This window comes from Perognathus longimembris, chromosome 5, assembly GCF_023159225.1.
Source record: "Perognathus longimembris pacificus isolate PPM17 chromosome 5, ASM2315922v1, whole genome shotgun sequence".
In the NCBI taxonomy this organism is placed as follows: domain Eukaryota; kingdom Metazoa; phylum Chordata; class Mammalia; order Rodentia; family Heteromyidae; genus Perognathus; species Perognathus longimembris.
Window position 1 is genome coordinate 71,441,456 of NC_063165.1, and position 25,344 is coordinate 71,466,799.

Here is a 25,344-nt window from a genome sequence, read left to right on the forward strand (position 1 = left end):
GGTGTTCCACATGCCTAATTCCATTATGTAACTGAAATCTTCAAAAAATTAATTCTTGGATGTGAATGTGAAAGTATCATTCAGAACAATTGCTTCAAGCAATTGAAATTTGTAAAGTTTAAGCTCTTTGTGTATATATGTATATATATATACAATTCATTTTTTCAAAACCCCCAAAGTTCTTGATATGTATATTCACATAATATTCCTCCTTATTTAAATAGTGAGAGTCTTGTAGGTTGAGAGCCAAGGAATCTTCAGTCAACTTTTACTGCAGTCCATCAAAAAAAAAAGTTTGTTTCTCCTACTGGCTATACCCTGGTTGTTGAATGTGAATGTGGGTGGGGGTGAGGATGGGGCAGCGTGCTGTTCTGTCCTCCTGTGAATGTGTTGAATGTGTGCAAGGGCTGGATTCCCGGTATAGTGTTGGGAATCATAGTAATGGTGTTAGGTGTCATTAAGGGAACATCATCAGGGGACCTCCTCATAGCTAGTGTGTAATCTGGGGGGCAGGCGGTCCGAAGAACCACCTCATGTGGATGGATGGACTCACATTCATGATCCAGATCAGTGTGCTTCATTTGGAGGGACATGATTTCTTCTTCTTGTGCATGGGTCAGGTCATTGGTGGTAGTACGCTGAGGGCTGCATCTCCTATGCACATCGTGTCTCCTCTTATCCTTTTTGTAGTACAGGGCTGCAAAAGCTAAGATGTTCAGAAACAGTAACGACGCTCCCACTGCAATCGTGACGCTCAGCTCTGTAGAGTAGTCTCTCTGATCCACTGAAAATGGACTTGGTTGTTGCTTGGGATCGTCCTGCTTTGTAGTGGGAAAGGCCGATGTGACGGGGATGGAGTTTTTCCTTGTTGGTCTGAGAGTGATGTCAGTTGATGGCACTTTAGTTGTTGTGGAGGTATACTGAGAAATGTCATTGAGATTATGCAGATGAGGGACCAACTCCAACCACAGATTGACTTTATTGGCTCTGTAATGCTCTTTCACTCTTGGTTTTAATCCAATATGGAGATAAAGTTGGTCTTTCTGAGAATATCTGGTCCATGCTACTTCTTCAAAACGATTGGGTTTGGTGTGGATGAATTTTGTGTCTTGAGGGACTGGTTGATTTGGGTCACTAAGAAAGAAGAAGAAGGAAGTATGAGAACACAATGATTTTCATTATTTTTCATGGTAAAAAAATACTACCAAGTTAACATCTAAATGAATAGGTAAATTAGCAAGCTTTCAGATGGTTTAGTATTAACTTGGATCAATTTAGAAATTCAAAAGTTTTAACAGATTAATAGATGATAATGGAAAACAAAAGAGGTTCTATATTTTTATTCTTTGTTTATATAGAGTTGGACTACTATCAACTTAGACTCTCAAAGTTATTTCTATATATATAGAGAGAGATAGATATAGATATAGATAGATATTTATATCTATCCATCTATCTATCTACCTATATATAGGTATATAGATTCATCTAATAAACCACCTACCAAAAACAGCATGAAAGAGTAGAAAGTACTTAGAGTTTCGAATTGATAGAAGAAGACTTGATTACTGGTGCTACTACTTATCAAACATAAATATCTGTTTGAACTTCTCATGTCCCTTCTATGTAAAATGAAATTAAAATTATCTGGCTTGCCTATCTCTGAAGGTAGTTGGATTGATTAAAGAGTATTGTGAACTGAAAAATGCTACGAAACAATAGGAAGTCCTGTGTAATTCACAAAACAAAATTGTACTATCGACTAATGCAATAGAGACATAAGCTTTCTTCACAAACATCCCAAAAGCAAGAACTAATAAACCAATGTCTATTTGAAACATCACAATGTAGAACAATTTTAGTAATCTCTTAAGCTATTTAGGTATGAATAGGTATCTCATTAAAATACTTAAGACATCACTTTGTAAAAGAATTAGAGCAAACCTCATTGTGTAGGTACCTACCCAGTTTTAGCAAAATTTGTCCAGTATGTCATCACAACAGCACTCAGCATCACATCATTTTTGGAGAAATTGCAAGGAAATAACTCTGTAGGGCCAATCATGGGGATTCCCAAAACATAGGGAACTTCATCTCCATGGGCTGCATCAGCCCAGGCTGGAACCTGATCTGTTTGGCAATGATGGTAAAAGGCATAGAAGTATGTGGGTGAACCAAAGTTGGAGTGAAGATCTGCAGTAGCTACAGCTGGTGCCACCCACTGATGGTCTGTAAACAAAGCCAGTAAGGTCTTCCTTCTGGTTTCTGGGTTATGGCGGTCAGCCCAGTCCGTATACATAAATTTAATCGTTTCTCTCAAAACATCTTTGCCTTCGGGATATCCATATAAGTTATCAACAAAATTGGAAACAGCAAAGTCGAAGTCACTAGCTGATATACCATCATCACTATCGACGATATTTTCTACGAATTTTAACCCTTCCCCTTGGTTAACTCCTAACATGATGTCATAGTTGAGAAACTCTCCTTGTTCCATTAGGATCTGAGGGTCATCTGGTATTACATCACCGTCAATCACAGGTCCAAAGGCTATGTGGTAACGGGCTGGTTGAATATCTTGATCAACGAGTTCTTTGTAAGGCTTCTTCTGGAGGCATTCCACTAATTCTACTGTGTCTGAAACATTGCAACCCACTTTGGTGGCCAACATTCTAGCATATTTTGCTGGCTGGAAACTAACAGCCCAACTGGAAAGGGCTGTTCCACTTTGAGCTATTGCTCGTTGAAAAAGTCCTATGGGAAAATCAACAGAAAGTTTCAGGTGATCTTTGAAGAACATTGTGGTAAAAACAATAGTATCTTATACTTTAAACATGTATGTGAATACCCAGGTACATTTCAAGAAACAGAGACTTTTTTTTTTTGCCTAAAAGAAGGAAAACAAGGTCATTCCCAGGGTATAATGAATCAGAAAGGTGGATCTGTATCTTCTTGTACTTTTGAGTGGTACCTGCTTGTAGTCTAAATTTTGCAGTATCAAAGAGACTATACGTGAGAAGAGAAGAAGTTGTTAAGTAGTAGAGATAAAAAAAATTCTCCAAGTAATTTTCTCAGTGAGGGTATAATTACCTTCTAGAAACAGCCAGTGTTCTCTTTGACTATCAGAGGAGACATGTATTGTCTATGTGGAATGTTTTCTGTGTCTGTCTTCTTTCAAAATGACTAGCTATTTTTTGTTTTAGCTAGATTTTATTTGAAAAATATTGTTGAGTTTTGACAACTACAGGGGCTGGGGATTTTATTTAATACCCTGAGGATGGCCCTACAGTTACACAAAACAGAATATCACTTTAGACATCATCTTTTCAGATCTTCTTGTCAGATGTAGTGTGTTGAATATTCAACTTTCATAGGAAGACACAACATTTGAAGTGTGCTTACTAGGCTAAAGAAGAATCTGTCAACAAGAAGATTTAGTGGGAGATGGTTTAAACTCTCCCACTTCTTCATGTGCACTGCTGTATTTTATCATAAAATAAAAGCATACAGGGTCCACTACTTTCTACTTAATTGCTTTAAAGAATTTTAAATGGTTTTTCCTATACGGCTAGATAAAAGCTGCACTCCATTTAAATTCACAGATGTACCTTACTCATTAGAGTGTTTTCTAATACAATTCTTACTTTGCAAATACAATTTTATCTATTTCCATTAAAATACTTTTCATTATTATCAATTTCTACATGTAGTTTTATCATTCAGTTACTTAAAACATGTCCAGACATTCATACAGTTTAGTGAGAAAAGAACTCTTTACAAAGATGTTAAAGCAGTGTCTGAATTTGAAGTTTCAAATTTTTCTCCAAAGATAGATATATTTTTAAATGCCTGTAATGTGTTCCTACACAATACTGAAATACTCATAACATAAAAAGTACTAATTTGAATTTGTTTTGATTATCTAACATGTTTACTTTGACAGAAGGAGTAAAATAGAGCAAATTATACAAAAAACTTATGATGTAACAAATGCATAGTCTGGGGAGATAGAATCCAAGCAAAGGAGTAGACAAATAAAGAGTGAACGGAGGAAAATACAGGAATAAGTACATTAATATTCTCCACAATTAAGGAAATTGAAGGGAAGGTTGGATTGGGGGGGGTGAGGATGATGAAAGCAGTGACGTTAATAAATATCAACTGTATTCATATACTATATGGGTGAGTAGTGATTCCTTTTTACAACTACTTAAAATAAAAATAAATTGATCCACGAAACATTTAACAGTTTAAATTTTTACAACTAAAACAATCCTCGTGGTTTATATAAAATTCTTTCCTACTTTAGGGATTCAGTGACATTAACTCAGTAAACCAAGGCAGATTTAGTGGAAAATGCACATCATCTATAAAAGTGCATTCAAATATGCCAGGTAGGTGGTATTGGGGAAATTATGAGCGGGCTGCTGAGTGTATTCATGACTGACTTGGCACATGGTGGCTGCATGCCTGCACAGTGCTGTATGTATTTGCAAAGACTACTCTTTTCTTTTTCTTTTTCTTTTTTTTTGGCCAGTCCTGGGCCTTGGACTCCGGGCCTGAGCACTGTCCCTGGCTTCTCTTTGCTCAAGGCTGGCACTCTTCCACTTGAGCCACAGCGCCACTTCTGGCCATTTTCCATATATGTGGTGCTGGGGAATTGAACCCAGGACCTCATGTATACGAGGCAAGCACTCTTGCCACTAGGCCATATCCCCAGCCCAAGACTACTCTTTTCAAAGCTAAGTTTGCATTGGAGGCAGAATTGCGAACCTGAATCAACCTGGTGATTCCTGGAGATCTGACCTCCCCCTGCTCTGTCAGGAGCTCATTTAGGGGATGTGTACAGGACTAGGTAAAACCCAAGTCTATGTTTCTCACCATGCAGACCCATTTGCTTGAGATTATGATGGAAGGTGACACCCTCAGCTATTGGCAAAGCCACTTGCCACTGTTTATCATCTTTTTTAATGAGGGCTAAGCTATGAATCCTTATTTGTCTCTTTATCTAATGTTCGTTTGACATGGACCTAAAACGGACTTAAGTGCCTAATATCCCTGGCAATTTTATTTATTTATTTTTCTTGGTCGTGGGGCTTGAACTCAGGGCCTGGGCACTGTCCCTGAGCTCTTCAGCTCAAGTCTAGCTTTCTACCACTTAAGGCACAGTGCAACTTTTGTTTTTCTGGTGATCAACTGGAGCTAAGAGTCTCACAGACTTTCCTGCCTGGGCTGGCTTTGAACACTTATCCTCAAATCTTAGCCTCCTGAGTAGCTAGGATTACAAGTGTGAGCCACCAAGGCCTGACTCCTGACAATTTTTTTTTGTTGGCAGTACTGAGGTTTGAACTCAGAGCACTGTGCTGGGTAGACTAGTGCTCTACCACTGAGCCAGGCATGGAACCCAATCCTGCGAATTGTTTACAAGTTGCTTAATAATAACTTCTAAGTATTGCAACTGCTATAGTTCCAAGACAAGAATAATCTCTTCTGTTAGTAAAACTCAAGTCTATAGCTTCAAAATAAAATGATTAATTATAGATTGAAATCTTCCTGCAGTTTGAAAATTCTCATCTTCATTTTGCATTTTAAATAAGAATACAGATTGGGGGCTGGGGATAAGGCCTAGTGGCAAGAGTGTTTGCCTCTTATACATGAAGCCCTGGGTTCGATTCCCCAGCACCACATATACAGAAAATGGCCAGAAGTGGCGCTGTGGCTCAAATGGTAGAGTGCTAGCCTTGAGCAAAAAGAAGCCAGGGACAGTGCTCAGGCCCTGAGTCCAAGGCCCAGGACTGGAAAAAAAAATACAGATTGGAATTATTTTCCTCCTAGGGGGTCTTCAAATCCCATTCAGCTGGACACACTTCCATGACTACAACAATTAAAGACTATTAAAAGAGATAACTCATTTTTTGCACCTGTGCTGGTAGATCTACACCCCACCCCATGAGATGCTATATACACCAAGCCAATAAAGTAACTCTATAATAAAACATGATTCTCTAAATACATATACTCCTTGAGTATTTATCTATTCTTTTGGAATTGCAACTTTGTACCTAAAAATAATTCTGTCTGGTGTTTATGTCATAAACTCAGTTTTGCAAAGTAAGATTCTCTATGGGTTACATTTGTCAGTGTGTTTTAATTTTTTTCACATATATGAAATGGCAAGTAAGTAGCAAAAGATAAAGGATGGTAAATATTGATGCATATTCTCTGTCTTCCTCCTCTTCTTTTCCATCACACAGAAATAAATAATGCAGAGAGTGTATTTGTATTGTGGACTTCTGCAACAAGACTGTTCTTGTGGATTTTCAAGTTAATAATGAAGTTAGAATGAATTAATAAGCACATGGCAAAATGGAGCCCGTAATAAATGAGTTGATGAGCCTTGGATAGCCACTTTTTTAAAAGAATGTCAATGCCAGGACATGGAAAAGAAACAAAAGAAAAGCTAATATTTCATGGATTTCAGCAGTAGTAGTGCTCCATGTTGTTTGTCCAGTTTGAAGGGGGAAATAAAACCACTTTTTGAGTTTCAAATAGCAAAGCACAAAATCAAATGCATTTTTCTTTTTTAAATCAAAAGCTTTTACTAGAGGTCTGAATGATTTGACAATTTGGGATAGTGCACGCAGAACAAGGAAATACCCATTCTTTTCTCAGACAGCAACTGAATTCACACGCTTCCAGACAAAGTAGCTTATGACTGCTTCATGAGTGTCATGTTAAATAAATAATAAAGAGCTAAACATATCCGTTGTCTTGAGACTAGATCATATATACTTTTGTTTTGATTACTGAATAAACAGACAGCTGCAAGTGTCTTTACCTGATTTCCCAAATCACCCTTTGAAGGAAAGAAAATTAAAAATATATAAAGATAACTCTTCTGAGGCACACTCACAAAGGAAACCTTTGCAAACTCCACAGGGGACAAAGGAATGACTCTGACAGAACTTTTAGACATGCATAGAAAAAGGAAGGAACATAGTTTTGAACAGGTATTGAGTTCAACCTAACAGTCAGTTTGCACATAGAACTATATACAAAGCATCACATACTACTGATGGTGGCATGCAGACACCAAAATTGTCAAAATTTGCAACCTGCATAATACCTTTGGTTGAATTGCTCCAACGGTTACCTTCAGAATAATGGGATAAGGTCAGTAGATTGACACATGAACCCCCAGCACCGGAGCCAAACACAGTGATTCTCAAGGGGTCACCGCCAAAGAATCCAATGTTCTCACTCGTCCACCGTAGAGCCTGTATGAGATCGAGGAGGCCATAGTTTCCTTTTGCAGCCTGGTCCCCTGTACTCAGGAAACCTGGAAAATAAAACCGAGAAGACACTTGAGGACATCTTCTGGGGTTCACATGTATTAAGAAAACATTGTATGACTACTTACAGGTGATAATTTTTTATATTTAAAATTTTAAGAATTTTTAAATTAAAAAAATAAATAAATATCTGTGACAAAATAGTGTGTTTAAATACAGTTGAAGCTTGTGTTGATGAAAGTGAGTGTGGTCCAAGTGTTTTAGTAAAAATTATTTCCCACCAGATAAAACAATTTACAATAAGATCATCAGGGCTTGAAACCTGTACAGTGGAGTTGATTTTCCCTAAATGCTTTCCAAATAAAATAACAGATCACTAAAGAAGATTAAGGAAATGAAAACATTCTAAAACATCTCAAGGGAGACATTTCAGAAGACAAACCCTTTGTTATGAGAACTTGGGAAGTATTATGGAACCTACACAAATCTGAACTTTTCTGGTGAGTATATGCCAGTATTGTGCATATATGCATATACCTATGTTTATCAATTATACTCCATTATTAAGAAATAGGTATTTTAAGCTGAGTGTTGATGACGCATGTTTGTAATTCAAACTTAAGAGGTTGAAATTTGAGGAGCAAGATTCAAAACCAACGTCAGTAGAAAATCTTTGACACTCTTATCTCCAAAGTCACGAAGGGTGGACTAAAGGAGTGGCTCACAGAGTAGAGTACCACCTATGAGCACCCAAGCTGAGCACTGTCAGTTCTACTTGTTTAAAACAGACTGATAGAAATACCCATTGATTGAACAAATAAACCTATAAGCAAAATGAATTTTTGGACAAGATATTCTTTGCAATCATTGTAGAAAGAACAGATCATGGCAAAGCCCCTTCTGAATAATTATGAAACATGTAAGAAATAAAATGTGGTTTGACCTTTTCCTGTGAAATTAAAAAATGTTAGAAACAAAAGTCTTATAGTGCATTGTGGATGCTCATGTGTGCATCTTTGCATAATCCTGGAAATATTAATTATCCTTGAGTTTAAGGTTAAATTTTTACAAATACAATATATCAACAATATAATTGTGTCTTTTTGGTATACCCACCGCATTTCATTGAATTTTCATCAAACTTATGGAAATTATCACAATATCTTCTTACATAGAAACAGTGTTAAATATAATAAAACAAAAAGAAAAGCTTTGCAGAAAACTTTATATTTGCTTTATATGAACTTTTCTAAAGACTGAGATATTCATTTAAAAGTCTAAAGAATTTTGTTGCAAATTCTAAAAGGAATTTGTTGCTTTGGCCTACAAAGGTAGACTGATGACATAGGCACTGAAAATAACATTGTGAAATGATGACTATTAGCTAGACAGGAATCTGGAAGGATAGAAAATTGTATGTGTAATCTACTGAACAAATCATGGGGGAAAGGAAAAGGAGAAGGGGGGAGGGGAAATGAGAGAGGAGGTAACAAACAGTACAAGAAATGTATCCAATGCCTAATGTATGAAACTGTAACTGCTCTGGATATCAGTTTGACAATAAAATTTAAAAAAGAAAGAAAGAAAATTGTGTGTGTGCGTGTTGTCTGAAAGAGAGTGTAATACTTTAAGTTGTTTCTTATACATAATCTAATGTCACAAATATACGTAAGTAAAAATTTGATTTCTTAAGCCACTTAGAAAAACATGGCTTTTTATCTAATTCTTCTCAAAATAATACTGAAAAACCTCAATTATTTTCAAATGAATATCTAAATCTATACAAAATAATGTAGTAATAAAATAACTTTCATTCCATGTGCAATATGAGACCTATGAGAATTAGACAATTCCCTCTAATCAAATTCCATTTTTTAAATAACTTCCGATTTTACTTGTGATATTTTCAATTCCCTGGTAGATAGGTTAGGGACAATGCCCAGGCCCTAAGTTCAAACCTCAGGACTGGAAAAAAAATTCTAAAATACATTGTTTCTTAAAAATTACTTCTTCAAAAAAAGTTTTGAAACAATTCAACTCTAAAATAGTATCATTAAGCTAAAGTACCGACACATATGTAAATCATGCAGTAAAAGTTATTAATTGTCTGGGAATATCCAGAATGACTACAACATTTATCCAGTTTTATTTTTCAGTATGGAATTTCCCTCATTCTTCATTCTGTTTCAAATGTCATCTGTTCCTATTTTTCTATCAGTTGATTGAACTGTCTATTTTACCTAGCTAGTCTATTTTATATATTTGAAACCAAATAGCCGGTAGGGTAGATTTGGAAAGTCACTTTGAGTTTTATAACAGTATAAGAGCTTAATTTCTATCATTGTTAAGGCCAGGAAAAGCCAATCATATCATATCTCTCCAGACCTAGTAGAGTGGTTTATGTCACATGCATTTTCGATGATGTGTTCAAACAAAAACCTGTAGCTCAGCAAAGGAGCACAAAAGACGGGATGTTGAATACATCCCCTCAGAAGAGTCAGTTTACTCAAATGACACATACTTACAGCACTCCTTATATCTGGTTCTACACCTAAATACTTGTTTAAAGTTACTTTTAATTGATTTGACTGCTAGATTCTTAAAAGAACTATTACATTTCACTCTAGCTGGAACTTTACACTGCATTCTTCAGCTTTGCTCCAGCCATGAGAGAATTGAATTTTCCTTTTCTGTCACTTATATCAGTCTTGTGCTGGCCCTCATTGCCACCTCCTAGAATGTGTGACTGACATTCTAACATACGGATGTGTGTGTGTGTGTGTGTGTGTGTGTGTGTGTGTGTGTTTGTATTGGGCTTGACTGTAGGGCCTCACACTCTCATTTGCATTTTTGTTTTGCTCGATAATCTAGTACTCTACTACTTGAGCCACAGCTCCACGTCTTGTTTTTTGGTGGCTTATTAAAGATATGAGTCTCACGGACTTGTGTGCCCCGACTTTACATGCAAAGTGATGATTTCTGAGTCCACATCATGTAGTTCGGGTTATGAAGAAGTAGTAAGGGAACTTGCAGTTTGTCACTGCTGTGGCCTGAATACAGATGGATGGCCATGGTTGGCTTTTAGAGTCAAATTGTTAAGTTCATCAAAACAGAGCTATATAGAATGTTCTAGAGCCAGCCTTGCAGACATGAGACTGAGGAACAGTGAGTGGGTTAGGAATATGGATTTGAAAATTAGCTCATTAAGGATTTCCCTTCTTAAACATAAAAGGATTTAAAAACTCTAGGATTAAAACCTCAATCCTGGGAATCTTCCCATCCAATTCTCCAAATATGGTCCAAGGCTGAGTTTTCAACTTCACAGGATGGACTCACAGGTTTGTAACTTTTCTTGTAAAACAGCAAACCATTTTATTTTTAGTTAATTTTAACAAAACAAGTTGATCTTCTATTTGAATACCAAACTCATTTCAAAAAAAGTATTCTAGGGGCTGGGGATATAGCCTAGTGGCAAGAGTGCCTGCCTCGGATACACGAGGCCCTAGGTTCGATTCCCCAGCACCACATATACAGAAAACGGCCAGAAGCGGCGCTGTGGCTCAAGTGGCAGAATGCTAGCCTTGAGCGGGAAGAAGCCAGGGACAGTGCTCAGGCCCTGAGTCCAAGGCCCAGGACTGGCCAAAAAAAAAAAAAAAAAATGTATTCTAGTAGACAGTAGGGCACTGGGCTATGAAAATAAAATTATTTTGCTATACATGAATGAATAATTGATATTTATTTTTTTGAAAAATATTTCAGGTTTTCAATATTACTAAAGTACTGTGTTTTTAATTTCCTCAAGTTGGGCATACTTAAACAACTGTTAATATATTACATACACACATAAATATACACACTCACACTAACACTCAAAATTAAACACCTAATATTAGACATGAAGCTGTCAAATTCTTCAGAGAAGTCAGACCTGTAGGAAATTGTATTTGCAATAATTTACCAAAGGTAAATGACTTACAAAATTATTATTAATTAAAAGTAATGTTTTTTGGGATGAAGCACTCTCTCTCCACATACACTTTAAACAAATAAGTTAAATATTTTACTTATCATAATTTCATCTAAGTAAAATAAATCACTCTTAACATTATTTGAAAAGATATCTTTCAATAAAGTTAAAAGAAAAAAGAAATAGCTTCAAGGTTAAATATGTGTTACATAGACAGCAGGATTACATTTCCTGTAGATGTCTTCAAGTTATTCTGCAGAGAATAGTTGGGAAGTCATTTCAAAACACATGTTTCCTTCCTAGTTTTAATTAAAGTAGTAAAGGCATTTGTTAGAACATAAACAAATTTAAGGGAACCTATTAAAGGTAAAGAACAAGTTTGTAGTCATTATAGGTAGTGCCTTAGAATTCAAACAAACATTTAATTGGATTGTATTACAGACACAACACTGTGTGCCAAGGATCCTGTCATGATGATAAAGCATACAAGAATAGGTATTCATTTGCCGACAAGTCATTATTTCAGAATAGTTAATGAAATTGCTAACCAATGTTAATAACTCAGCTATAAAAGAGCAAGGGAGGGAGAATGGTACAACGCTACTCTAAAATAGGCAGAACTGTTCAGCTGTATTTAATCAGGCTCTGAATGGAAAATAGGGAGGTTGTCCCACTCTCCAACCCCTCAAAACATTCAAATAAGTAAGGATGCATACATTAAGGTCTCTGTGATGAATTAAAATCATAGGACATTTACATAATTTCATACAAAGTAATGTTCTGGCATTTTCATAATGTATATAATATATTCTGATCCTATTTATCCCTTTTCATCCTCATTTATTCCCTGTCCCTTCTTGGTATTTTTATTTTCTTTTTTTGCTGGTCCTGAGGCTTGAACTCAGGGCCTGGGGCTGTCTCTGAGTCTCTTTGCTAGCACCCTATGACTTGAACAACAGCACAACTTCCAGCTTTATCTGAGCTGTTTAATGGCAGTGAGAGTCTCTAGGACTTTTTGCTCGAGTTGGCTTTGAACCACTATCCTCTGATCTCAGCCTCTTGAGTAGCTTGGATTATAGGCCTGATTCACCGGTGCCAGGCTCCCATCTTGTTTCTTAACAGTGTTCTATGTACTTTCATGTACTTAAAAAATTCTGCATGGGATGAAATCCACCCCTTTGTTTCTTCTTCTTTTTGTTTGTCAGTTCTGATCTTAAACCCAGGGCCTGCTCATTGTCCTTGAGCCTTTTTTCCTTAAGGCTAATGCTCTACAATTGGAGCAACTTGAGGCTTTTTGGTAGTTAATTGGAAATAAGTGTCTGATGGACTTTCCTGTCCCAGCTAGATTTGAATCACACCACCAGCACCCAATGGACTTGTCTTTTTGAGTCCAACGTACTTCACTTAAGATGACAATTCCTAGCACCATCTTTTTCTTACAGAGGACATGATTCCATTGCTCTACTACTACTACTTCTACTACTACTACAACACACACACATGCACACACGCATGCCCGAAATATAAGAAATTTTCTTTATCCATTCATTATTAATGGGCACATAGGTTGATTCCATGTCTTGACTATAGTGAATAGTGCCTAAATAAACATTGGCATGCGTATATCTCTACAGTATGTCAATTTTGTATTTCTTTGTATATGTACTCATGAGTACAGCTGAGTCATATAATAGTTCTACTTCGGTCTATGAGAAACTTCCCTAACAACATATATAGTGACCATACTAATTTACATTCTCAATAGCAAGGTATAAATTTTCCTGAACATTTACCAGCATCTGTTGTTATTTGTTTACTGAGTGATAGCCATTCTTACTGAGGTGAGATTAGAATCTGAATGGAGTTTTGTCTTACTTTTTTAGGATGTTGAACACTTTTATTTATGTATTTATTGGATATTTGTATTTCTTCATTTGAAAATTATTCAATTCATTGTCCCATTTACTCGTTGTATTATTTATTCTTTTGGTGTTTAATTTCTTTGGTTCTTTATATAGTCTGGATATTTATTACCTGTCAGTTGAATAGCTGGCCAAGATCTTCTCACTTTGAAAATGTTGCTTAGATTTTTCTGAAATTTTTATGCTTATATTATAGTTACATACTTTTGGCAAATATCCAAAGAAATAATCTTTCATCTCACTGTATCATAACAGGAGGGACATGTTGATTTACCCCTTGTCTACAGGGTGATCATAGAAATTTGGTATGTTTCTCCACTATGAAATTATTATTATTATTTTCCTTTGCAGGTATAAGTACAATGTAATTAGTTCTATTGCTTGACACGGTACATCTTCCTTTCTCTTATTACTTTCACACAATCATTCTGCTCTAAGGCATATTAATTCAACTGTTTTATTATCAGTTAGACTCGGCTATGCAAAAGTTTTCTTCTTGACCTCAATTCATGTTCACTAATTTACTCATGCATTCACTTCCATCATTATCAGCTCTTGGGTCTTGTTTTACCAAGAGTCAATAGCCCTTCACTGCTATCATTTATGCTGGTCCTAAAACCATACCCCATTTGTCCAATGAGGATCTCAATGTCTGTAATAAGTAGGAGTCTAGCTGGATGACTCCACAGCTTTAGAGTCCCAGAATCCCCCCTGTACAGCAGCTGTCAACTCAAACCTTACTCATTCTCTGTCTTATCTTCAATGTCATGGCCAGGAGGCTGGAAGAGGTTCAAGCAGTTATTTTGTGTTTCTCTAAACATCAAGTCTAATCTGGCCATTCTTTGCTAAGAATGTACTGGGGCTGAGTTTTTAATATTTCTGGTATCATCTTTAGGTTGACCACAGCACCACATGGCACAGTAGGTATATAGAAAATGCTTCTGCAGTTGAAAGTGACTGCAATTCCAGAAAAAGAATTAAAATATAGAGACGCAAATATTATTTATGCACGGCCTAAGTATACATGCAATTGGCTTTCTTGTGCTTTACAAATATCAGGAAAATCTGTCACCATTCCTGATTTTATTTAGACTCACTTAGAATTAGATAACTACAAAGATAAACTACTGAGGGAAATGGATATGCTGTGCATTCATTCAATACAATTACCCATTTTTATGGGCAAGACTCAAAGGTTAAAAAAAAAGAAAAACAAGAATATGTCTTTGCAAAGAGAGAAATAAAGTAAAAATACTGGAAGACAGATGCACAAAACAGAGAAAATTTATTTAAAAAATGAAAAAAAAAAACACAGAAAAACAAACCACCAAAACAAACAAACAAAAAAAGACTTGATAAAACAGGTAAAAATGGAAAACAAAAAAACCAACGACGTTTCAGAAGTGAAAAAAATTAAAAATTTTTTTTTTAAAGTTTAAAAAATGTTTGAAAAGACAAGGAAAAAAAAATGGAGTCCTCCTTGTTTGGGTGGTCTTTCCCCAGTCTCTGGTTTCCTTGCAATGGTCTGCAGTCTATTTTCCTGATTGGCTGGTTTGACTTGCTTTCAGTTTGCAGGGGGTGGATCTGTTCTGACCCTTCTCCCCTGTTGGTGCAATCCTGGGTCTCTGTGGTTCACAGAGCTTGCAGGAAGGCCTTGGGCGTTTTAAATTCTAATGATATGTTTACAACAACTTTTTCTGAGAAAATCAGTTCTTATTTCTTAAAAGACATGCTTCTGAGCCATAGATTAGAGGCATGTGGCATGTATTTGGTGAAAGTTTGTAATTAGGGCATTGGAATAGGGGCTCAAAGCATCCTGAGATTTGAGCCATTTCCTATTATTTTGGTAAATATTTTCTTCAAGGAAGGAAAGATTTAAATTCTTCCATTCGAATATGTCCTATTGAGCACTGGTGACTCATGACTGTAATTCCAGATACTCAGAAGACTGAGATAGGAGGATCATAGTTCAAAGTCAGGCAGGACAGAAAAATCTTTGAGACTCTTAGCCCCAATTAAACAGAAAAAAGTTAGAAGTGGAAGTGTGGCTTAGCAGAAGAGGTGTGTGTGTGTGTGTGTGTGTGTGTGTGTGTGTGTGTGTGTCTGTGTATGCACATTGACTTCTGGACCTTGGTGTTGTTCTTGAGCTTGTTTGCTTCCTTGCTCTATCTATCTATCTATCTATCTATCTATCTATCTATCTATCTATCTATCTATCTATCTATCTATCTATCTGTCTGTCTCTCTGTCTATCTATCTATCTATCTATCTATCTATCTATCTATCTATCTATCTATCTATCCATCTATCTATCTATCTGTGGAAGGCCAGTGGTCTACCACTTGAGCCACAAATCTACTTTCAGTGTTGTGGTGTTTAATTGGAGATAAAAATTTCAAAGAATTTCATGTCCTGTCTGATTTCAAACTACAATCCTCAAATCTCAACCTTCTGAGTAGCTAGGATTACAGGTATGAGCCACTGGCTTTCAAGTAGTAGAGAGTTTGAGCAAATAAGTCAAGTGAAAGTCTTGTTCAAGTCCAAGTTCCAACACACTCTCAGTCACTCACAAACACACACACACACACACACACACACACACACACACACACACACACACACACACACCCTGAGGTAGATTACTAATTCTGCTGCCAGAGCCAGCCCCACCACATATACCCTTAGATATCTAATTTACTGGACTTTAAGGGATGTGACAGCTCTGAATTAACAATCCAGCTAGTACTTGAAATTGGGACACAATTGTTACATTTTAGTTTTACTGGAGCCCACCTAGTATGGTGATTTCAGGCCTGTAGTCTACCCTCAGCATTGCCCAAGCCCAGAATCTATTGCCGTGATCATCGGTGAAGAATCACCAATGAGACAATTATTTGCACCGGTTGGCCTTCAGATGAAAGAATTTTTCAAAAGTTTTCCTAGCCATGCAATTTCTCCAGTAGCTAACATGGACCTTCAACTCAGAGGGTCATGGGACACTGTTCAATAGCGAAGGAAATATTGAAACAAGTAGAAGGCCAATTTAGAAGGAGCAGTGATCTGAATCTCCCCCAGGGCGTCCTCACATTAAGCCCAGATTTGTAATTGAAAATAAATCTTTCATGTCCGGGAGACAGTCTGAGGTCCTGTCTTGGGTACAGTTTTCACTAAGCATTATATTTTTTCAGCTTGAAGTCACTGTCCTTTGGAGCTGATTTGACCTGTAAAGTCACAGTTGGATGTAGGCTGCCAAGTGATTAGCTATTCAAGAAAAAAAAAAGGAGACTAATCTCTGTATTAATATACATGAAGTGAAATGGGAAGGAATCTGAGACTGGAGGCACAGAGGCGATGTTACAGGCAGCTACTCTAGACCCAGTAGCAGAATCAGACCCTAGAGAGAAAGGGTGACATTTGGCAGAGGGGGTATGCAAGGCAGCTGCTGTGACTAGAAGTGACTATGATTTTCTAACACTTTAAAGAGTTGGTCTTTTTTTTTCCAGAATAAAAAGAGCATTCTGTATGCCATTTAGCAAAAAGCATACAAATGTGAATTCCATTTTTTCTTTTACACCAAGGATTAGAAGAAAGCTATGTTGACAAGGAGGTATTATTTTTTAAAAATTTTCCCATATTTCAAAGAACTGTCTAGCCACTCAGGACATTGCTTCACTTTTTTTTTTCTGTTAGAAATTGCCATTGTTGCTGGACATTAGTGACTCCTGTCTGTGGTCCTAGACACTTGGGAGGCTGGGACTGGGAAGATGGAAGTTCCATTTCTATGGAGGAAAGCTGGGTGTGCTGATATGTTCCTGTGATCCCAGATGATAAGAAGCTTAAAGTGGGCACAAGGCACCACCCTCCCACCTCACACATAAAAAGTTAGACCCCATCCCCAAAATAACCAGCAAAAAGCCAAATTGGATGCATGGCTCAGTATTTTGCACCAAGCTAGCGGGTAAGTGTTCCTGAGTTCAGAAACACACAATATTACCAGGAAAAAGGAGGAGGGGAGACAGGGGGGAAGGGGAAAGGGTGAACTGGGGAGGAAGTAATTTGCAAATGCTGGTGTTTTAAACATAAAGAATGTAAGATGTTTCCACCAAAATATTTATTAGGAGTAGAAGGACCTTTAGTAACTAGTGTGACCACATAATAGGAAAGAAAACAGGATGAGGGAAGTACTGTGGTCTTCCTGATATCACACAGCTGATTAGAATCCCAATATTCCTAGAAAGGGCAAGAAATAGGTGCATTCATTACTGAAATTATTTGCAACATTAGATATATTCCCTTTCCTTTTCCTTCCTTAATGAACTTGTTCCAGGCCATGAGGTTTTGTTCTGTAGATGCAGTTGGCAAACATCTCTTCAAATAACCTTTCATCCATCTTTAATTTCTGGTCAAGTGGAGGCATTTTCCCAAACCAAAATCACAAGTAATGAATATTCCAAACATATTCTATCCATATTTTTACTCATCTTTCTTGTAGTTAAGTATGCTGATTTTTATCTACCAATTTTCTTTGTATTTCTAAAGGAAAAAATAGCCTCCATTTGAAAGCATGGGCCAATAAAATCTTTAATCTTGACTTTAAGATTTTATCTAGGTTGAGAAAAATGCCCTTATAAACTAATTTTATTACTGTATCTGCTAGCAAATTCTTTTCAGAACTGAAATATCCATACAGAATAGGCCAGTTTCCTTTTCCTATGAGCTCACAATCATGGAGAACATCTGGCAGGTTCATCTGGTAGGATATTTAAGACAAATACTTCCTTCCTCTCCAGGCAAAACAATCCAACCCTCTTTTGTGTGCTCCTTGTGAGACCTATTTCCAACAATACGTAAATGTCTGGATAAGTAATATAGATGGATACTCATTGTGCAGAGCTGAGTTAGGCATTTAATTTGAAATTTATCTAAATAAAATTAACTATGGCAAAGGCAATGTTAGCTTTTCTATAGAAAACAGGTTTTTTCACCTGTTAGCCTTGCCAAAAGAAATATCATCCTGCGTGATGTTAATCTTTTGAAGTAGCCTAGGAGAAAAGACCTTACAGGCAAGCTTTTCCTAGGTAGCACACGGCGCCCATAGGTCAGGACAGACATTTCCATGGCACAAGAAAAACTGCCTGTAAGGAAGATGCTTTTCTTGAATTTGCACAGAGTTATCTTTAGCATTACTGGCAGCTCCAGGACATGGTCTGCTTAAGTGTTCAGTATACTACTTTTTTTTTCTCTTTTCCCAGATGTTTTATCATTTCTTCAGGAAAAAAAAAATCAAAGATACATTGTAAAATGTCTACCCATCCATTATACCACTAAATATGCCTTGCAAGGTTTACCTTTGTTATTAACTATTTCTTTCAATATTGTGTTTACCAATATTGTATTTGTATATTCTGTACAGTTTTCTTTATTTAACTAGAGTTATTTGGTCTTTCCCTAATCTTCAATTGTCTCCCAAAGTTCACAACATAAAATGGTCATCACAAGTTACAGGCACAAGTTTGATAAGGTGTAAATTTACTCTCAGATTGAGTTGGTATGGTAATTCCATGGTGAAACACATAAGCCCTTTCTTTATTAAAAGAAATAATATGTCAGATTTCACCAAATGAAACCTCACTCAGAAAAAGAAGTATGGCTCAGAGTGCAGAAGGGGTGATCAATATTTGATTACTTGTATATCCTAGGCCAGAGCTGTTACTTTCCCTCAGCTGGGCCATAGTTGTTTCTCAATTATTAATGACCAGAAGTAAAGAATGTTAACTTCTCAAACTCTGCTCCAAGGCCTTGCACCAAATATGCTTCAGGTACATGACCCATTGTCTTTTCTTCTCTCCTCTGCTTCTTTGATTTCAGGCAGAATAGGATTTTTGTGAGCTTTTTAAAAACATCTTCTAGACTTCAGAGTCTATCTCTAGGCTTTTTGTTAGGCCGGTGTCTTTCTATTTGTTCCATCATGCACAAGTTTTTCTACAACACATTCTCACTCATCAACTAATATTTTTTTTGTTTCCTTTACAATTTTTTTACTCAAAACACAAATACTTCAGATGAATTCATATATATATTTATTCACATTTCAAATCAAAAGACCATTTTTATTGTTTTTTTGCTGGTCCTGGAACTTGAACTTAGGGCATAGGTGATGTCCTAAATTTCTTTTTTTCAAGGCCAGTGCTCTACTATTCAAGTTATAGCTCCACTTCTTGTTTTATTGTTGTTGTTGTATTTTTTGGAAGTTTATTGGGATAAGAGTTATATGAACTTTCCCACCTGGACTGACTTCCAATTGTGATTCTCAGATCTCAGCCACCTGAGTAGCTAGGGTTACAGGTTTGAGCCATTGTCACCAGGCAATAATAGATATACACTTTTAGTACAAGCATAATCAGGTACCACATGCCTTAATCTATGTAGACATCATATACAATGGTAGCCCATATGATTACATCACCTACAAATATTGTAGCTTTTTTAGTTTGTGTGATTTTCTACTATAATGCCTACATACTGATGAAATCTGCTAATGACACCCTCCTCAGATCATGTCCCTATCATTAAGCAAGGCATGCCTGTATTTGTCTAGTCTTTCCAAAAATAGACTAATTACACAATTTCTGTAATTTATATTCTAATGTAGGATAATTAATAATAGTGCTGATTAGCCCTATGTGATATTGCTAGAAATTACTGGAGTACGTGTGTGTGTGTGTGTGTGTGTGTGTATGTATGTGTGTGTGCTGGTACTGAGGCTTGAACTCGAGGCTTCCTGTTCTTACTTGATTTTTGCTCACCACACTGGTGCTCTACCACTTGAACCATGCCCTTTCTTGCAGTTTTTGCTGGTTTATTGGAGATAAGAATCTCTTGGATTCATCATCCAGCACTGGCTTTTAAAAGTGATCTTCAGACGTCAGCCTTCTGAATAGCTAAGATTACAGGCATAAACCACCAGCATCTAGCTTGAGAGATACATTCTTGAGAAGCATCTGACTAAGTACTCTGAATCCCTTGATTCACTTAATTAGCATAATAACTCTGATAAGTAGACCAGAGTTTAAGGTCCCCTAAGGAGTTAATTACATAGTCTGGCTTTGTCTTGAAAAAGAAGAGAACACTCCATATTTTAAAAATGAAGTATGGCTGTATGTAAGAACATCTCTTTAAGCAACATATTCCTTTGCTACATTATAAGTAATTCTAGCTAGTAAATTTTAACATTTTGAATATTCATTGATTTGGGAATGAATGAATATTACCAAAATTTACTCAAGAAGAAGCTAACTCAAATAAACCAGTTATCTAAGCTAATTTTTTAAATTTTAAATTCTATCCTAAAAGTTACAAGAAGAGATATTTTTGTAAATGATATTGATATGATTTTTTCCAACAGAATTCTTATGCAGTTTATACTATACCCAGACAAGAATCTTAATAACAGAAACCTTCCCAATTATGAATTTTACAAAAATAAAATAGCATGCATTCCAAAAAAAGTCTTCTTCTTGAACAAACTAAACTATGACTTTTCCCATATTCTGAGTATCTCTCTTCTGGACACTTAACCTTTTCTTCCCTTAACAAATCATCTGGCCAACAACCTCTCTTCCTCGATAATGCGATTCCTCTTTTTTAAAGGGAATGGGTCATGGAACAAATGCATGACCCATTTGTGACAATGAAACGCAGCAGTCTCCTTCTTTCAATACAAAGGTACAATCAGAGAAGAGAAATAAGTAAGAAAAAGAAGTAGGAGAAAAGTCCCTTGCTTTTAAACATACACAATAGAAAATTTGTCTTTCATCAGAAGTATTTCCAGGCTAACGTTTTGTAGTTTCTTCAGCCTTCATTTAAGTAGAATAGGCCTCATTTTTCATAAAGTACATAAAGAGATAACATACTCATTTAATTCTACACTAATTTTTAAAGGGAGTAGCAAAACTAGTTTCTACTGATACCAGTACTAATCTCAAAAGAACGTGAGCAGTCAGTTCAAACTCCTAGGGACAGGACAGTCTGGTCATCTTGCAAGGAAGGGCTGTGCTCTTTGGTCAAGCAACTTAACCAGCCTTGACATTGGATCTTTTCCTCTGGAGCTCTGTCCTTCGTATCTTTTCTCTATCACATTAGGGTTCAAAGGAAGTGGAGGGATTTTCCTATATACATTCGGTTTTGGTTTTTGTTTTTTTTGGCAGTCCTGGGGTTTGAACTCAGGGCCTGAGCACTGTCCCTGGCTTCCTTTATTGCTCAAGGCCAGCACTCTACCACTTGAGCCACAGTACCACTTCTGTTTTTTTTATATATATGTGGTGCTGAGGAATCAAACCCAGGGCTTCATGTATCCAAGGAGGAGAGCACTTTACCACTAGGTCATATTCCCAACCCCTCCTATATACATTTGGAACACACCTGTGGTTCAGTTCAAAGAAAGATTTGTTGGCAGCAAATAACAGGCACTAAGTTTCAAAGAGTATGGCAAATAAGTAAGATGCAAATGATCATCCTATATTCCCAGTAGAGTAGTAAATGTAGCCCTGAGTTCCTTGCTAGCTGTTTTATGACATGATATAAAGCATGGAATGGGGAAAATCCTAAAATGTGTATGTGTGTGTGTGTGTGTGTGTGTGTGTGTGTGTGTGTGTGTGTGTACATGTGAAATGTGACCTAGGGATTGAACTCAGGTCTTGGGTACTATCCTTGAGATAGTTTGCTCAAGACTAATGCTCTACCATTTAAGCCAGACCTTAACTTCCAGCTTTTTGGTGGTTAATTGTAAATTAGAGTCTTATGGACTTTCTGGACTGGGCTGGCTTTGAACCACAGTCCTCTCAGAATGCAGTCTCCAGAGTAGCTAGGATTACAGGAATGAGCCACTGGTGCCTGGCAAATCAAACAGACATTTTTAATATCTATAAAACAGGAATTCTGGTATACATTATTTTATTCAGAATCTAAAGTTCCATTAAGACACAAAAAAATGGTTATGAATCTAATTTTCGGATTCTCTTTAGGTCTCATACCCAGTTCTCACTTGAAACATTTCCACAAATGTGGGCCATCAAGACTCCACAAGACACAGAGAAGACATAGACTAAATGATGGAATAAAGGTGGATTGACAGAGGTTAGAAAATAATAATATGAAATAACTCGAATCTAAAGATTGTTTGTTAGATTATAATGCCCATTTAGGGTTCTAATTTCCCACACTATAATCCAAAGGAAAATTTCACTATTATGCAATATGGTCCTAGCACTCTTCCAAAAAATAGTAGGTTAAATTGATAACAATATATATTAAAAGTAATATTGATAATTATCCATGTGCCTGACTCTGTTTCTTATTAGACAATAAACATTTGAAGAGATAGAGGACAGAGAAAAAAAATCATCATCATAGTCCTTGTTAAGATCTAGTACACCAGAGGCTATGTGGATATACTTTTAGAATACAAGAATAGATAAATGAATTGGAGTGCTTTTTTTTTTTTTTCAGTCCTGGGCCTTGGACTCAGGGGCTGAGCACTGTCCCTGGCTTCTTTTTGCTCAAGGCTAACACTCTGCCACTTGAGCCACAGCGCCACTTCTGGCCGTTTTCTATATATGTGGTGCTGAGGAATCGAACCCGGGGCTTCATGTATATGAAGCAAGCATTCTTGCCACTAGGCCATAGTCCCAGCCCTGTGGTACTATTTTTATTAAGACAAATCGAATGTTGGTTCTGTTGTTCCATTCATAGGTCCCCATAACTTGTTGTTGACCCAGCTGAGCATCCTTTGTGAAACCTGAAGTTGAGTCAAATTCTTGCACTTACCAGGGCTGACACTGAACTTGCACTGCATTGATCCATATCCATCGTCAGTACAGCCAATGTGAATGGATTAGTCAGGCCTGGTTTGCTTATTTCTTGAATACAAACATCCATGAAAAACATGACCCATAGATTTATTTTGTTCAAAAGTCTGTAGTAAACATACATTTCTTGCATGCACATTTTCAGGCAGATTTACAGACACTTCCAGTCCTTGTTCAGATGAGGTCAGATACTGGGACAAAGCAGAGCATTAACCAGTATTTCAGCGGAGCCTGAACCCCTCCCATCCTTCACAGCCTGGGTGTTTTCTCGCCGAGACAGCTGTGTGTAATAGCTGCCTGAGAGACTAGAATGGAAGGTTGGCTTAGGCTGTCTATCTCATCTGGGTGCCTGGCTGCTTGATTAGTGAGTGATGGATGCAAGTTGGTCTAGCAGACAGCTGTCAACTATTGAGGGACAGTAGATAACTGTACATAAAGATAAGTAGATTAGAGAGACTTCTCAGCTGTACTGATAATATCTTTTAGATGAGAAGTCTAAATAAGGGAAAGAGTTGTGAAAGGAAGCATGAAGAGAGACCTGCCACGGGTCCTTCATAGGGTTTGAGAGACAGACTCTTAGCAAAAGACAGAGGTAGGCTGAGTTTTTTTTTTCTCTCTCTTCCCAACATACCTTCTTCTCGATTAAGAATAAAAAACTTATGCTTACAGGGAGCTTGCTGAGCACTGAGCCTGTTCATGTCAAAGACTATAATTATAGTTTCTAGATGATGTGTGTCGCCAAGACTTGACACATAATGGCTGTTTGGTAAATGTACAGGGACTCTGACTGGAAATAGGCACCATTATTCTGAGGAAAGAAATAACCTTTCATGATGGTCTCCAAGTAACACAAAAAAGGACAATAAGGTCTTAAAACTTGCCTAACCCTATAAAGAGAGTCATATCCAGTGTCCCACATTGAGTTTCAGTGCTTAAGATGGATCAGCTTTCACATTTGTAAAAGACCCATTATGTAGGCTTCTGTGTTATTGATTCTTGAGACTTATTTTATTCTGTGTTCCTATATGGCCCTGAAAATAATAAGGCTAAGGAAGCATAGGCATTTAGCTTGGATTAGCTCAGTTTATTCATTAGTCCCTTGTCCTACAGTAGCCTAGCAAAGATTCCTTGGGTTCACCTGATGATTATTTGTGCCCACTTTGGGTTCTATTGTCCCACACTCTAAAATAAAACACCATGGCTGCTCAGAGTTCTTACTGAACTGTCCCTAGCACATTCTCTAACAATAGTTAGTACTCAATAAATGCTTGATAAATTGGTTTCCCACACATACACACACACAACCACACACCTATGTACTTTAAAGATTTTTGCATGTACATGACTTAGACTATATGCATTTAGGGAGATTTAGAGGAGAGGAAAATTATGCCTCACTGTAATCCCTCAAAAGGCTTTTTCTCCATTGTCAACCACTGGACTGACCACCTATCCATTCAAAAGTGCCTTTCCTCTAGGACTGAGAAAATTGAACTAGAGTTATTCCAGCAATTGTTCTATCCCACTTGTCCTTGCACACGCGTCCATGTGTTTGCACGTGTGTGCACACGTGTGTGTGTATTGTGTGCACTTATATGTGCACACAAAGCTGGACCTGCAATGATCAAAAATTGAATTTAAAAATTAAGATTACATAATGAACAATCAATATACTGAAAGATGAATGATTTCATTTTTACTTGAACTTGAAATAGGAAAAGCAGAAAAGTCTGGTGGGAATCTTGCCATTTTTTTTTTTTTTTTGGCCGGTCCTGGGCCTTGGACTCAGGGCCTGAGCACTGTCCCTGGCTTCTTCCCTCTCAAGGCTAGCACTCTGCCACTTGAGTCACAGCGCCGCTTCTGGCCATTTTCTGTATATGTGGTGCTGGGGAATCGAACCTAGGGCCTCGTGTATCTGAGGCAGGCACTCTTGCCAATAGGCTATATCCCCAGCCCCGAAATCTTGCCATTTTTGATTCCTTTGAGAATTTTCCACTTCTTCCTAGCTTCAACAGTTTTCCAGTTCCATCCATGGTAGGGACTAGTATTCTTTTCTCTATAAAATTAGTATTGGGACAGCTAAATAATCTGACAAACAAATTTATATCAAATGACTGAATAAGTAAGAGCTTATGACTTGTGTCCCTAGGGCTTGTGATGTTATAGACACTCAATAAATTCACATGGGATTGGATGAAAATGTACACAAGTATGACAATGCCAAAAGATCACCTATAATAGTATCCAAGTAATGCCAGTTCATTTCAACTTGCTTACAACACTTAGGGGTTATAAGT

General features: G+C 37.0%; 1 protein-coding gene across 1 annotated transcript; it reads right to left on the reverse strand.

Moving 5' to 3' along the window:
* Positions 1 to 211: 211 nt before the first annotated feature.
* On the reverse strand, positions 212 to 23,745 carry Nlgn1 (neuroligin 1). The gene is made up of 4 exons (XM_048345845.1): positions 23,679 to 23,745; positions 7,127 to 7,339; positions 1,965 to 2,754; positions 212 to 1,134 (listed from the first exon to the last, which is right to left on the reverse strand). The coding sequence occupies exons 1-4, from the start codon at positions 23,743 to 23,745 to the stop codon at positions 312 to 314; spliced, it is 1,893 nt and encodes a 630-aa protein (XP_048201802.1). The 3' UTR covers positions 212 to 311.
* Between the last annotated feature and the right edge of the window lie 1,599 nt (positions 23,746 to 25,344).